At 36.2% G+C, this 17,202-nt stretch overlaps 1 protein-coding gene across 1 annotated transcript in view; it reads left to right on the top strand.

The window, feature by feature from the left end:
• Positions 1 to 17,202, top strand: part of DNAH14 (dynein axonemal heavy chain 14) — a 398,948-nt gene that overhangs the window by 311,272 nt on the left and 70,474 nt on the right. The window contains exons 66-71 of the mRNA XM_061159766.1: positions 3,553 to 3,768; positions 7,195 to 7,425; positions 7,675 to 7,796; positions 9,879 to 10,123; positions 12,890 to 13,311; positions 13,391 to 13,589. Coding sequence (XP_061015749.1) covers positions 3,553 to 3,768; positions 7,195 to 7,425; positions 7,675 to 7,796; positions 9,879 to 10,123; positions 12,890 to 13,311; positions 13,391 to 13,589 — 1,435 coding nt within the window. The remainder of the gene's footprint in view (positions 1 to 3,552; positions 3,769 to 7,194; positions 7,426 to 7,674; positions 7,797 to 9,878; positions 10,124 to 12,889; positions 13,312 to 13,390; positions 13,590 to 17,202) is intronic.

The following is a 17,202-nucleotide window of genomic DNA, read 5'->3' on the forward strand; positions in this document are numbered from 1 at the left end:
CTATCAGTTTCCCTTTTAAGATCAGTAGACAGTTCTATAACGGCAGGTGGCATGGGAGTAAAGGATACCAGGTGGCACAGGAGTAAAGAATTCACCTGCAAACGCAGGGCACACAAGAGACCCAGGTTCAATCCCTGGGTTGGGAAGATCCCCTGGAGGAGGAAATGGCAACACGCTCCAGTGTTCTTGCCTGAAAATACCCCATTGACAGAGGAACCTGGCAGGCTACAGTCTATGGGGTCACAAAGAGTCAGACACGACTGAGCACATACACAGGCAATTCTATTGAGACAAATAAAAGAATATTGATTAAATAGTCTTAAAACAGGGGTAACAGAGTAAAATGATCAAAAGTTTGTGCCTAAAACATCAGCACGCTTTGTCTGATGAGGCCTAAAATAATAAATCTGCCTATGAGTATGGCATGAGTTTTCCTTTTCTAGCAGAGAAATAACCCCAAGTGAATCTAGAAACATGGTTGGGGCTGAAATGAAGGGTATGTCTTTAGATAGGAAAAAGAAAATTTTATTTTGTCTGTCTTCTGACCTCTTTTATCTCATCTTTTTATTTCTCTTCTAATTCATCTGCTTTCTCTATATTTGAACCCTTAGTCAGCTTACTAGCATTTTGGTTTAAGTCATTACTCAGCTATCTCAAAGAATCTTACAAAATTCTCAAGATAATTTTAATTTAGCTTAATTGCTTAGATAAATATATATCGCAGAAGACTCCTAAAGGACAGGGAGAAAGAGGTTATGAAATGAGACCAACCAGAGGGAGATCACAGAGGAAAATTACTGATATCCTTGTGAATCAAGAATATGTTGAGAGGAAGTAGAGCAGCTTATCTCAGATCTTAAGCTTCCAGATGATGTGGTTCTCGCTCAACATGCTTTATTTCTTGATCAGTCAAGCACATACGCAGTTGTAGAGGGGGTATATAGCCAAAGAATATGGGTTCAGAGCCTTGCTGCATTCTTCAGAAGCTTTGTGAACTTGCTTAACTTTTCTAAGCTTTAATGTATTGATCTTAAAGTCAATGGGATTTTACTTAACAGAATTTGAAAGCCTCTCATGAGATTTTCATAAAAAATGTCAGTCAGATAAGTAAGGATTCAAAAGTACTGGTCATTATTGCCATAATTTAACACCATTAATAACACATTATCAGTTCAGTTCAGTTCAGTTCAGTCACTCAGTTGTATCCAACTCTTTGTGATACCCCATGGACTGCAGCACACCAGGCTTCCCTGTCCATCACCAACTCCCGGAGTTTACCCAAACTCAAGTCCATTGAGTTGCTGATGCCATCCAACCTTCTCATCTTCTGTCGTCCCCTTCTCCTCCTGCCCTCAATCTTTCCCAGCATCAGGGTCTTTTCAAATGAGTTAGTTCTTCACATCAGGTGGCCAAAGTATTGGAGTTTCAGCTTCATCATCAGTCCTTCCAATGAATATTCAGGACTGATTTTCTTTAGGATGGATTGGTTGGATCTCCTTGCTGTCCAAGGGACTCTCAAGAGTCTTCTCCAACACCACAGTTCGAAAGCATCATTTCTTCAGTGCTCAGCTTTCTTTATAGTCCAACTCTCACATCCATACATGACTACTGGAAAAACCATAGCCTTGACTAGACAGACCTTTGTTGGCAAAGTAATGTCTTTGCTTTTAATATGCTGTCTAGGTTGGTCATAACTTTTCTCCCAAGAAGTAAGTGTCTTTTAATTTCATGGCTGCAATCACCATCTGCAGTGATTTTGGAGCCCCCAGAAATAGTCAGCCACTGTTTCCCCATCTATTTGCCATCAAGTGATGGGACCAGATGCCATGATCTTTGTTTTCTGAATGTTGAGCTTTAAGCCCACTTTTTCACTCTCCTCTTTCACTTTCATCAAGAGGCTCTTTAGTTCTTCTTCACTTTCTGCCATAAGGGTGGTGTCATCTGCACATCTGAGGTTATTGATATTTCTCCCTGCAATCTTGATTCCAGCTTGTGCTTCTTCCAGCCCAGCATTTCTCATGATGTACTCTGCATATAAGTTAAATAAGCAGGGTGACAATATACAGCCTTGATGTACTCCTTTTCCTATTTGGAACCAGTCTGTTGTCCCATGTCCAGTTCTAACTGTTGCTTCCTGACCTGCATATAGGTTTCTCAAGAGGCAGGTCAGGTGGTCTGGTATTCCCATCTCTTTCAGAATTTATATAAAGGCTTTGGCATAGTCAATAAAGCAGAAATAGATGTTTTTCTGGAACTCTCTTGCTTTTTTGATGATCCAGTGGATGTTGGCAATTTGATCTCTGGTTCCTCTGCCTTTTCTAAAACCAGCTTGAACATCTGGAAGTTCATGGTTCACATATTGCTGAAGAGCCTGGCTTGGAGAATTTTGAGCAGTACTTTACTAGAGTGTGAGACGAGTGCAATTGTGCGGTAGTCTGATCTTTCTCTGACATTGCCTTTCTTTGGGATTGGAATGAAAACCGACCTTTTCCAGTCCTGTGGCCACTGCTGAGTTTTCCAAATTTGCTGGCATATTGAGTGCAGCACTTTCACAGCATCATCTTTTAGGATTTGAAATAGCTCAACTGGAATTCCATCACCTCCACTAGCTTTGTTTGTAGTGATGCTTCCCAAGGCCCACTTGACTTCACATTCCAGGATGTCTGGCTCTAGGTGAGTGATCACAACATCATGATTATCTGGGTCATAAATATCTTTTTTGCACACTCCTGTGTATTCTTGCCATCTCTTTCTCGTCTTAATGTCTTCTACTTCTGTTAGGTCCATCCCATTTCTGTCCTTTATTGAGCCCATCTTTGCATGAAATGTTCGCTTGGTATCTCTAGTTTTCTTGAAAAGATCTCTAGTCTTTCCCATTCTATTGTTTTCCTTTTTTCTTTGCACTGATCACTGAGGAAGTCTTTCTTATGTGTCCTTGCTAATCTTTGGAACTCTGAATTCAAATGGGAATATCTTTCCTTGTCTGCTTTGCTTTTTGCTTCTCTTCTTTTCACAGCTATTCGTAAGGCCTCCTCAGACAGCCATTTTGCTTTTTTGCATTTCTTTTTCTTGGGGATGGTCTTGTTCCCTGTCTCCTGTACAATGTTATGAATAATACATTATAATGAATCATTACTTTTAAAATTATCCTACTTTATTACACAAAGTATTTGAAATGGCTATAAGTCTTAGCAAATATGAGAGTCACAAATCCAATAGGACTCATGTTCTCCTCAAAAAGCAGTTTGTTTTTTCATATGATCCATTATTAATTTTTGGAGAAGAAAATGGTAATCCATTCCAGTATTCTTGCCTGGAAATATCCCGTGGACAGAGGAGCCTGGTGGGCCATAGTCCATGGTGTCTCAAAGAGTCAGATACAGCTTAGTTGGCTGGACAACAACAACAAATTATTAATTTTAATGCAACTATGGCATAAGAATAGATAGTAACAGCAATAATAGATCCAACCTGGAGACTATTACTATCTAAAATGTCTTACAATAGAATATTTTATATTAAATATCAATAACTTTTTACTTGAACGTTTAGACTCGATGGCAAGAAACAATTGATCAAATAGACAACAAGTTGGAAGGAATTTTGGGTGACATACTTATTTCAGCAGCATGCATTGTCTACAGTGGAGTGTTAACAGCAGAGTTTCGCCAATTGATTGTGGAAAAGTGGCAGAATCTTTGCACTGAAAACAACATTTCTATGTCTTCTGACTTTTCTTTAATTGAAGTCATGGCACAAAAACATGAGGTAGTAACATATTTCTGTTATCCAGTTAAGTGATTGTTGTTGGTTTGGATTGCGTGTGTGTGTGTGTGTGTGTGTGTGTGCATGTTCACACATACCTTAGGGCTTGAATCCATTCCTGAAATTATTTTATAAGTAAAAATAAAGAAGTTTGCTTTGTATTTTTTAAATTATACTTCATATAGCTCAGTTAAGTCGCCTTAAGTTTCTTATCCTCTGGAAAACAGTCAAAAATATCCCTTTTCCATTGTAATTGTACTTTCTTATAAATATAGCCATTTCCTCTCCCAGAAATCCATCTAATTAATAAAATTCAAGTTCTTGTCAAACCATAGTTAGTAGTCTCAGAAATATCCAAATTACAGACCTTACATTTGTCAATTTATCAATAAGTATTTATTGTCTTATCTATGTAAGTTCTGTGCTGATGTTGCAAAGGCAAAAAAGAAAACACCTATTTTTTCATTCATAGAGAGTAATTTTGGATTGGTTTTCCCACTAATAACTTAAACTGACCATCAAAAATACAAACTCTCAAAGTGAATATTGGCTTTTCATTTTCACAACGCTAATAATGAATTCAAACCCAAATATATCAGTAATTGGGATTTCCCAGGTGGCGCTAGTGGCAAAGAATCCACGTGACAATACAGGAGACACAAGAGATGCAGGTTCGATCCCTGGGTTGGGAAGATCCCCTGGAGTAGAAAGCGGCAACCCACTCCAGTATTCTTGCCTAGAAAATTCCATGGACAGAAAAGCCTCATGGGCTACAGTCCATAGGATCACAAAGGGTTGGACACAACTCAGCAACTGAACACACATCACATATCAGTAATTACAGTATATGTAAATGGACTAAATGGTACAGTTAAAAGTCTAAGATTGTAAAACTACATAAAAGTATAAACCAAAGCATGAAACAGAAGCTACATGTTTTTTAGGAAAGACACAGTTAAAACATAAAGAAGATTGGCAATAAAAAGTAGGAAGAAATTTGCCATTTATTACCAAAAATAAAAGACAATAGACTTTAAGGCAAAAAAGATTGCTAGAATTAAATGAGCTTATGTTAAAATTAGAACTGGTTTAATTATTCTTCAAGATTATGTTAACAATTCTAAATCTGTTAGTATCTAATAGCATGACCTCAAAAAATATAAAGCAAACATTAAAAGAACTACAGATAAAGATGGACAAATCTATAATCATAGTGAAAATTTAACACATTTCTCTCTATAACTCACAGAAAAAGAACACACAAACCAGTAAGAATAGAAAAGACTTGAACAAAGTAATCAACAAATGGACTTATTAATAGGTTAATAAGACACTGCAGCCTACACCTACAGTGTTCACATTCAGTGCCAATATAGAACATTCACATTCAGTGTTCAATATAGAATATTACCAAAACTGACCATGTAATGGACTGTAAACAAATTTGTAACAAATATCAAAGGAATTGAATCATATAGACTATGTTATCTGACAAAAAAAAAGCAATTGAGCTAGAAGTATATAATTAAAAGCTTTTCTTAAAATCCTCATATTTCTGGAAGTTAGGAATTGTATTCCCAAACTAACCACAGGTCAAAGAAGAAATCAGAATTGAATAAATGAATCATTGTCAAAAGATTTTCTTTTGAGATTGGGAATATAACCAAGGTATATCCACTATTTCAGCTTGTATTTACTGCTGTACTGGAGATTCTAAACAGTGCAGTAAGGCAAGAAAAAAATTAAAAAATATTAAAATGGGAAAAGAAGAGAGACAAAAAATATATAATGTTGCAGGTTATATGTATCTAAAAAATCCAAGAGAACATGTAGATAGATCATGAGCATTGATAAACATTTAGCAAACTTTCTGGAATTAAAGTCAGTATAAAAAAAACCAATTACATTTCTGTATACCAGCAACAAGCAGGGTGCATGATGTTTTTAGATACAATTTGTCACAGCATCATACTGAATCTATCAAAAAGTTGTGTTAGATTATAGAAATGAAACTATAAAATGTTATTGACATAAATTTTAGGAAACTTATATAAATTAAGAGTTATACCATGCTCATGAATTGGAAGACTCAATATTCTGAAATTGCCAGTTCTTTCCAAATTGATCTAAAGATCCAGTGTAATCCCAGTCAACTTTCCAACAGGAAGGGATGTGTGTTTGTTGGGGGCGGGGAGTGTCAGATGACAAGCTGATTCTAAAAGTTGTAAGAAAAGGCAAAGAGCCAAAATGTCCAATACATAATGTTAGTAAAGAACTGGGTGGGAGAACTTGCAATATCAAGATTTACTTTACAGCTACAGTAATTAGGACAGTGCTATTATTTATCCTTGTGTGTAACAATTTAAGGATAAATAGCTATACCAATGAAGTAGAACTGAGAGCCCAGAAACAGATCCCTAAATAGGTAGAACTTTGATTTACATCAAAGGTGATACTGTAGTGCAATGAGAAATGGGTAGGCTTTTCAGTAAACAGTGGTGGATAATTGAATATTCATTTTAAAAATTGACATTATTTTATATTACACACAAAAATTTCATTGAAGTTAAATTGTAGACCTAAATGTGAAAGGCAAATTAATAAGGTGTAATTTAGGAGAACGTATTCATGACCCTAGGTAAAGAAAAGATATCCTGAGCAGAACTAAACACAGAAGAAAAAATTGACCAATTGAATTACATCAAAATATAGACCTTCTATTCATCAAAAGACACAACTGAGAACATAAAAAGGAAAGTCAAGGAACAGAAAAGGATATTTGTAATACATACGTTCAACAAAGAGCCCTATTCAGAGTAGAAAAGAGAGCCACTATAAATCACTAAGCAAAAGATACACAACCCAGTAAATAAATAGGCAGGAGTCTTGAATAGGCAGCTCACAAAACAGACTATCCAAATAGCCTTAAACATAGCTAAGGTTCTTAACCTCATTATTAATTAGGGACTGAAAAGTAAATCTAAAATGAGATATCTGTTGTGATGAGCATTCATCCCTACTGATAAACAAAGGAATGTAATGTCCTGAATAATTACTCACCTTACCAAAAATTTCATATCCCAGTTGTTTTAAATTGTTCATTTCTTTAGTCCATTTAAGGACTTCCCTCATGGCTCAGCTGGTAAAGAATCTCCCTACAATGCAGGAGACCCAGGTTCAATCCCTGGGTTGGGAAGATTCCCTGGAGAAGGGAAAGGCTACCTATTCCAGTATTTTGGCCTGGAGAATTCCATGGAATGTATATCCCATGGGGTTGCAAAAAGTTGGGCATGACTGAAAGACTTTTAAAGATTATTTGTCCTTTTAAAGATTATTTGATAATCTGTAGGATTCTTTAGTATCCTGTACAATATTAGAAGATGTGAAGAAGTTTATGAAACAACAAAAACTCTAATGATTTCTTTCCAGATCCGCCAATGGCATCATCAGGGACTTCCTCTTGGTCAGCATTCAACAGAGAATGCCATCTTAATCAAGAACGGCCTGCAGTGGCCACTGCTGATTGACCCACATAAGCAAGCACACAGTTGGATCCGTCAGATGGAAGGATCTAGGCTGCAGGAGCTCTCCACTAAGGATGGCAATTACATCCAAACAATTGAGAATGCTATGAAAACAGGAGGGAGTATCCTCTTGCAGGTATTTGGACAAAATGACCTAATTCCAGATAGCTGACACACAGATTGTAAGGGATAGGTAACTTTGACAAGGGAAAAAATGATAAATAAATAAGTGCATAAATAAATGCAGTATATTTTCAATGTTTAATTCTCTCACATCTTTCATGGGTATCTAGACATTAAAGATTTACATGTTTTAAATGCTGTGCCTTTTCAGCGGATTGATTTGTTATAAAATGAATTTTTTCTTTATTTTATTTATTTTCAGAATCTTCCTGAAAAATTAGATCCAAGTTTAAAGGAAATTTTGAAGAAGGATATCTACCAGAGAAGAGGTCAATACTTCATAAAAATTAATGATTCTGAGATTGAATACAATTCCAAATTTAGGTAATGTATTTCATAACTGAATTGACTCAAATATGTATACTTTTAAAGATCGATAATATTGAAGGTCCCATATTTCAGCCCTGATAAGGTTCTCCTGGTGGAAAAAGTCAGATTGCATTTTGAACATTCTTTTTTTGTGTTGCCAGTAGCACATAATAGTAAACAGAATGGAGAACAGATTTTTATGTATAAAGTCATTCCAAACCAATATTTTCAAACTGTGCCTGATGGAAGCTATGGGTTCTATGAAGAGTCTTCAGAAACAGTGCAAGAAGGGCAGCAATCAGGAAGCCCAGACCCACTTGAACCCATGGATCTCAATTTGATCTGTTTGCACAATATTTTATTTGGGCAGGAAAAGCTTCTGTTTCTTTAAAAAACAAAATCCACTTCTGCTACCTAGAACAAAAAGATATTTTGCCTAGACAGATAAAAATATTGTGTCCACGTTCCAAGCAGTTATGGGCCTCCAGGAAACCAATTCATCAACCAATTTCACAAAGCACTATTATATAGCCAAATTTAATTACAACAAAAATACAGTTCCCAAGGGAATAAGACTGTGTTATCAGTTATGTGCATTCTCTCCTTCAATTCATAATCAAAAGATTATAGTAAGCAAGTAATCCGTAATGAGAATTAGAAGATGATGTTAATGGCCCCTAGCCTGGTGCATTTAACTTCTTTACAGGGACTCTGACAGACTGACTCCTTACCAGTTTTCCTGACTCTTAAACTTGTTGGTCAGTGAATCCTCTAACTTGGGCAGAGCTGCCAAATTCTCACTCCTCAACTAATTCTGACTCCTTAGAATTCTCCCTTTTTAGCCTCCTTCCTTCTGTTAGTAAAACATTTTCCAAAGTATGTTTCTCAAAGCATCATTTCCAGGGATTTAGTTGCGGGTGGAAGTAGGGGGTCACTCAAAAAAGGAATTCTGCATTTTCTTAAAGAGCTGAGTTAAACAAAGTTAAACAAGATTCTTTCCTACAAGGACTTAAAATCTCTTTATTTGTTGAACAAATCCTCTTCAGAAAATAGTGTTCTACAGAATGCACTTTGGAAAGCACTGTGTTAACACATTCTTTCTCACTGAATACAGCCTGATTGATTAAACAACAGCTTAGAAATACTACTGAAGTAACATCACCCTGAACTGATATCCTTGTCCCCATGTTTGAATTCCATGTTTGAAGATGTGGTGGAGGGACTATTTTAGAGGGCAAATGATGACAGATTCCCTGTCACTTGTTAGCCATGTGATATTGGCAACTTATTTAACCTCTGTAAGCCTCAATTTCACCCTTTATAAAATGTTGTTGTTTCATTGCTAAATCACGTCTGACATTTTTGCGACCGTATGGACTGTAACCTGCCATGTTCCTGTGTCCAAGAGTTTTCCCAGGCAAGAATACTAGAGTGAGTTGTCATTTCCTTTTCCATGAGATCTTCCCAACTCAGGGATCAAACCTGTGTCTCCTGCATTAGCCGGTGATTCTTTACCAGTAGGCCACCAGGGAAGTCTGGTGCAGCCCAAAATACTGGGTTGCTATGAAAACTAAAAATGATCCAGAATCTGGGCACTCTTGAATGCTTCCACTGGTTCCACATAGCTCCAAGCCACCATCACTATCTCTCACATTTTAACCAGCCTCCTAGCTTCCTTCTTGTCCTCTGTCTTCCCTCTGCTCAGGCTACTCTCAAGACAGCAGCTAGAGTGGTCCTCTTATGAAACATCATGTCTCTCCTCTTCTCAAAATCCTCCATTGGCTTCTTGCTCACTCAGGGTGAAAACCATAGTCTTTACAATGATCTAGTAGCAAATCAAAACTCCCATTATGTAGCGTTTTTCTTTCCTCTTCCTTATGCTTAGACCAAATATGTACATAATTTATGGTTGTATTTTTAAAGCTCTAGACAGTACTTAGTATAAACTGAGAGCCTACTTTGTGTACAAGGCTGAATAAAACTAAAAATTAATCTTGTTTAATTCCAGAAGAAATTTTTTGTTATTAAATGAATTTGTTTCATTTTCTTCTTCTGCATATCCTTTGAATAATAACTGGTGCCTTTCTCACGTTTTAGGTTATATGTATCTACAGAAATAGACAACCCCTATTTTCCTCCATTCCTCTATAGTTTTGTTACTATGATAAACTTCACAGTAACATTCCAAGGTTTTCAAGATCAACTCTTATCTATTGTATTAAGTCATGAAGTTCCTCATTTAGAAAATCAACGTTTCCAGCTCTTAGAGAGTATTTCCCTTGATGCTAAGACTCTTGAAGAACTGGAACAAAAAACATTAAATTTACTACAGAATGCACAAGGTAAGTTAAGATCTTTAGTGATGTTAGTAGACCCTTGCATACCTTTTTAAAAGACAGAATAAAAGTTGAAAGGACTATTCTGAATTGTTACCAAATATGTGCATGCTAAGTCGCTTCAGTCCTATCTGACTCTTTGCAACCCTATGGGACCATAACCTGCCAGGCTCCTCTGTCCATGGGATTCTCCAGGCAAGAATACTGGAGTGGGTTACCATGCTCACCTCCAGGGGATCTTCCTGACCCAGGGATTGAACTCTTGTCTTTTACATCTCCTGTTAATTAGCAGGTGGGTTCTTTACCACTAGCTCCACCTCAGAGGTTCTATAGGAAATTCCAAAGATTTTAGAAGCTCTGTGCCAAAAATGGGAATGAAGACCAAAGATATATTTCTTATTATAAATCACAAAATAAGGTATATTTGTTTACTATGAAACTTTAAATATACATTTATGCCTGGAAAGATCTGACTTTGTTCCTTTTCTATTTTGATTACACCTAAAAGCTGTTTCTTAGTAACCCATGACTAAGCTGTTCTTCTATTAATCACAAAGACTAGTTACATAAACAAGGTTTCCATATCTGTTTCTCATGCAAGATTGGAATCATATTTGTTAACTTCTTAGGGAGCAAAACCAAAACATCTAGGTATTACGTAAACTACATAGAAAGCAACACAACTGATCTAATGAGATTCAGGAACACAGCCTCTCCTATTTTCTGACAAATGTCATATTTTGCTATATATAACCTTTTCCTAAATTGGACAAACAATAGTTTTAACAAGACAAAGAAAAACTTCTTTATGATAACACACATTAGTGCACTATATCTGTTATTATGCCTTTAACGTTTATTCCATATTAATTGTTCTCTTTTTAGAGTCTGAGATATTTTTAAAAGGCTACAACTTTTTACAGATAGTACACTTAATAAAAATTGTTCTTGGAAAAAGCTCAATAAAAGACCCCTTGATTTTGAACATATTTTTTTTCTCCTCTCCAAGTTTTAGTAAAAACAGGTTATCTTTACCATCTTTTTGTAAATATTTTATATTTGGTGTGACTCCTCACCCCCTGTGGGGAAAGGTAGGCCAAGGGTAGTGACTATAAGAAGCAGCTCATAGTTTAGATCCAGATGTAACTTAGACTGCTTCACCTGCATCAATAAGAATATGGTTTCCAGATCTTTAAATGTAATAATCCCATGATTCCTTTCAATGGCCATGTCAAACCATGTTTAGTTCTGGATGCCACCCAAGAGGGTTTTTTTCAAATTGTGTCCAGAGGTGAGCATCAAGTGGTCTAGAAATTGTATCATCGAAAATATTTCTCATTTTGACACTAATTTCTCATTTAAATGCTTTCTTTGCTGCAATCACCCTCTGTGTTTTTTTTTCAATCTGACTTTATTGAGCCCTTCAATGGCTAAGTCAAAGATCTCTCTTGGAAAATGTCACATTGCACTCGAAAATATGGGGGTTATTTTCAAATATCTTTTGATACTGATTTCTAACCTAATTCCACAGTGATAAGAGATCAGACTGTATGGTCTCAATACCTTTAGACCATGACTTTTTTGCATCTTGTTTTATGTTCCTAGTTTTTATGGCTCCTAGCTTACAGTCTATGGGAACTTGAATAGAATTTGTATCCTACTGTTGTGTAAAAATCATATAAATCTTAATTATGTTGTATTGGTTCACAGTGCTTTTCAAGTCTACTATATTCTTCTACTTCTTTGTATAGTCATTCTATTAATTTTTGAGAGTTTGATATTGAAACTCCAACTAAAATTCTTAATTTATCTACTTAAAAAAATGATTGTAAGATAACCAACAAAGACCTACTGCATAGCCCAGAGAACTCTGCTAAATATTCTTTAATAACCTAAATGGGAAAAGAATTTGAAAAAGAATAGATACGTGTATATGTGCACCTGAATCTTAGTTGTACACCTGAAACTAACATTGTTAACCAACTATATTCCAATATAAAGTAAAAAAAAAATTTTTAATTAAATGAAAACACTTGAGGGAATTCCCTGGTGGTCCAATGGTTAGGACTGCATTCTTTCACTGCCTTGGGCATGGGTTCAGCCTCTGGCTAGGGAAATAAAATCTTCCGAGTCATGGGTCTTGGCCAAGGGGGGAAAAAAAAGAGCACTTGAAAAATATGAATAGCTCTACTATAGAACAGTGGAGTTTAAAATGGGAATATGAAAGCTGTCTTACACATTTGAAAGAGATAGAACTATTGTGTGTGTTTCTAAAGCAGTATTTTTTTAAAGGTGAGTAGCAACCCACTAGTGGAATGAAAAATCACTTTTATTGATCATTATTAACCTTGTTTAATAAAATAGAACACAATGGAAAATACCAGAGTATATCACGTAAAATAACGGTGCTGTTGTTATTTTCTGAAAATTTTATTTTCATTTTCTGTGTGTATAGAAGATCAAGTGGAAATGCATTCCTTATAATGAAATGGTTATATATTATGTGCCTATAATAAAAATAAAATCCTCAAACATTAAAGTAGTATAAATAAGAGACTAGAGGATGGGAAGGGGGAGGCATATGTACTATTAATCAAATTTTTTAGAAACATGGCCTATCTTCATTTAAGACAGGTCCATGTCCAAAATAAAACCTACAAAAGGCCAATAGTAAAACTCTTAGATAAAGAGTAGAGAATGAGGAAATTGCCATGAGGAAATAATTATTTAATATTCCAATGGTTTTTATTTAAACTCCTTTTTTGTCTTTAGGATTTGTATTAGATGATGAGGAAATTGTAGACATCTTAAGAAAATCCAAGATGACTTCAAACGAAATTTCAAAGCGAATCAAAGCAACAAGAAAAGCAGAAAGTGAAATTGAGGAAACACGTAAATTGTATCTCCCCATTGCTACTCGGGGTGCCCTGCTCTACTTTCTAGTGTCTAATCTTGCAAAGATTGATTACATGTACCAATTCTCCCTAGACTGGTTTCGTCAAATTTTTGTTTCATCAGTAGTTTCCAAAAGCAAAGAACAGGAAGAACACAGTCTGAAAAGGGAGAGAATGTTTCTGAAAAAAGGTCATGAAATCACAAATCTCTCAAAAGAGCCTAAATTGGAAAGTGAAAAAAGAACCTTAGATAGACATCTTAAAAATTCAATAGATACATTGACAAGAAACATTTTTAAGGTGAGACATTCTCAAAGGTGAATTTTGCACATTTATTTGATCCAGCTAGGCTAGCCTAACAGTTATGCTTTCTTTATAGGTGGTCTCTTCAGCTCTGTTTAATCGACATAAACTTTGCTTCTCCTTTGGGCTTTGCACTACAATCATGCAAAATAATGCTAATGGAAATTTAATGCAGGATGACGTTGGATCTCTACCAGAGGAAGAATGGAATATCTTCTTAAATTCTAGCATGCTAGTAAATATTAAAGGTGTAATGCCCCAGCCTAAACTCAACAGTAAGTAAAAATAAAACCCATTAAACACATTTTCTGAAAAGTACTAAAAGATCTCTAAGGTGCGCCAAGTCAGTGCTTCTACAATGATTAAACTAAAAGCAATTTGAAGTCAAGTACAATATCTAATTCATCACTGTAGCCTCTACACTGTTGAGCATATTAGGTGAAAGTGAGAGTGTTAGTTGCTTCAGTTCAGTTCAGTTCAGTTGCTCTGTCGCGTCCAGACTCTTTGCGACCCCATGAATCGCAGCACGCCAGGCCTCGCTGTCCATCACAAACTCCCGGAGCTTACTCAAACTCATGTCCATCGAGTCAGTGATGCCATCCAACCAACTCATCCTCTGTCGTCCCCTTCTCCTCCTGCCCCCAATCCCTCCCAGCATCAGGGTCTTTTCCAATGAGTCAACTCTTCGCATGAGGTGGCCAAAGTATTGGAGTTTCAGCTTCAGCATCAATCCTTCCAATGAACATCCAGGACTGATCTCCTTTAGGATGGACTGGTTGGATCTCCTTGCAGTCCAAGGGACTCTCAAGAGTCTTCTCCAACATCACAGTTCAAAAGCATCAATTTTTCGGCGCTCAGCTTTCTTCATAGTCCAACTCTCACATCCATACATGACCACTGGAAAAACCATAGCCTTGACCAGATGGACCTTTGTTGGCAAAGTAATGTCTCTGCTTTTTAATATGCTATCTAGGTTGGTCATAACTTTCCTTCCAAGGAGTAAGCATCTTTTAATTTCATGGCTGCAGTCACCATCTGCAGTGATTTTGGTTAGTCGCTTAGTCATGTCCAACTCTGCAACATGTGGACTGTAACTTGATAGGCTCCTCTGTCCCTGGGATTTCCCAGACAAGAATAGTGGAGTGGGTAGGCATTCCCTTTTCCAGGGTATCTTCTCCACCCAGGGATCAAACCTGGGTCTCCTCCTCTTCTTTACCATCTGAGTCACCAGGGAAGCCTGTGATACTCAATACTGATACTCAATAATTTTTGAATGAATAAATAAGTGACAATTGCTAGGTTATTATAATTCTAATCTATAAAGCAGAATACCTAATGCTTGTCAATAGGGACACACACACACACACACACACACACACACACACACATCCTTTGATTAAATACCATCAGAAGGTGAATTTCACCCTCAGTTGCCCTCACTTTCTTATGAAAATTCCCTGAAAATTTGAACTACAAAAATCATGCTTATCCAAAAGATTAGGCAAAATGTAAGTATTGGATCTTTGCAGATGCTCCAGTGTTGTATATTTTTAATATGTTTATGTTTTAAATTATGGTAAAAATATACATAACGTAGAATTTGCCATCTTAGCCATTTTTAAGTGTACAGTTCAGCAGCATTAATACATTCATATTATTGTGCTGTGTTATAATTTTAAGTTGTTGTTTAGTTTCTAGTTGTGTCTGACTCTTCATGACCTCATGGACTGCAGCGTGCCAGACCTCCTTGTCCCATCTCCTGGAGTTTACCCAAGTTCATTTCCATTGCATGTCCAGCCGTCTCATCCTCTGATGCCCTCTTCTCCTTCTGCCTTCAATCTTTCCCAACATCAGGGTCTTTTTCCAATGAGTTCACATCAGGTGGCCAAAGTATTGGCCAAAGATTCAGCTTCAGCATTAGTCCTACCAATGAGTATTAAGGGTTGATTTATTTAACATTGGCTGGTTTCATCTCCTTGCTGTCCAAGGGACTCACAAGAATCTTCTCCAGCACCACAGTTTGAAAGCGAGAGTCATTTCTTCAGTGCTCTGCCTTCTTCATGGTCCAGCTCTCACAACTGTACATGACTACTGGAAAGACCATAGCCTTGACTATACAGACCTTTGTCAGCAAACTGATGTCTTTGCTTTTTAGCACACTAAGTTTCTCATAACTTTTCTGCCAAGAAGGAATTGTCTTCTAATTTCATGGCTGTAGTCACCATCCACAGTGATTTTAGAGCCCAGGAAGAGGAAATCTATCACTGCTTCCACATTTTCCCCTTCTATTTGCCGTGAAGTGATGCCATGATTTTAGTTTTTTTAATATTTAGTTTTTACCCAGCTTTTTCATTCTCCTCCTTCACCCTCATCAAGAGGTTATTTAGTTCCTCTTCGCTTTCTGCCATTTGAGTGATATCATCTGCATGTCTGTGGCTGTTGATTCTTCTCGTGGCAATCTTGATTCCAGCTTGTAATTCATCCAACCCAGCATTTCTCATGATGTGCTCTGCATATAAACAGCCTTGTTGTACCCACTTCTCAGTCCCAAACCAGGCAGTTGTTTCACATAGAGTTCTAACTGTTGCTTCTTGACCAGCATATAGGTTTCTCAGGAGACAGATAAGACGGTCTGGTATTCCCATCTCTCTAAGTTGCAACACGTTAAATTTAAAGGAAATCTGACATTCTCCCTGAGGAGGAAAAGGTGGTGATTTGTCAATTGTTTTCAGACTATTAGCAGAAACTAGAAGTCAGAATGAAAATATGAAAACAGTTGCTATCCAAACATTTGGATAGTTTTATTTTTTCTTTGCTTTTATAGTACCAAAAGCTGGCACACAGTAAATGTTTGGTAAATGACTCCTGAATCAATGAAAGTTCTTTTGAATTTATTAAAACTATTTTCCTTGAAAAAAATAGACAACAATAATTCAATGGCTTTAAAAATTTTTAATGTATGGAACAAGGTATCTTAGAAAAATCCAAGGAAAATGTGAACAGCCAAGCATCAATATGAAAATAAGTACAGACTACTGTTAACATAACTCAACTTCTAATAGTTCTCAGACTCTGCACCTCACAATTCTAGGCACCATATTTACAAGAGGGTAAATCTGAGTGTCATAATCTCGTTCAGAAGTTTATTCCTCAACTACTTGCCTAAGACCAAGAGACAAGATCATGCAGCAAAACAGGTGGCCAAAAATTCAGCAGCAGCAGCCAATCAAAGAGGTGTCTACTGTAGTTGCAATCATTAAAACATTCTCAATATACTTTCAGAAATAACAACATCATATCACCATGTTGTACACCTGAAACTCATATAATGTTGAATGCCAATTAAATTTTAATTAATTAGTTAAAATTATTTTTAGCTCTCAAGAAAAAACAAAGGTATTTAATAGCTTCCATTTTTAATTATATAAGCAATGTGTATTGATTATAAAAGCCATTATAATCACACATACAGAAAAGAAGTAAATAAATTCTACCATCCAGAGAGACAACTACTATTAATATTACTATGTTTTATCCTTTCACTTTTTTCTTCCACATATATATTCTTTATATCCATTCATATTCATATATGTTCATTTTTTGAAATATAGTTGACATACAATGTTACCTTAGTTTCAGGTGCACTACATAATATTTTGATATTTGCATACATTGTCATTTGATTATAATCACAACAAGTATAGTAACCATCTGTCTCCATACAAAGTTCTTTAAATATAATAGCCATATTCTTTATGCTGTATATTACACACTCATGATTATTTATTGTATAACTGAAGGTTTCTACTTCTTAAACCTCTTCATCTATTTTGTCCACCCACACCACCTTCTGGCAGCCACCCATTTGTTCTCAATATCTATCAGTTT

Source organism: Dama dama, chromosome 14, assembly GCF_033118175.1.
Source record: "Dama dama isolate Ldn47 chromosome 14, ASM3311817v1, whole genome shotgun sequence".
Classification (NCBI taxonomy): Eukaryota; Metazoa; Chordata; class Mammalia; order Artiodactyla; family Cervidae; genus Dama; species Dama dama.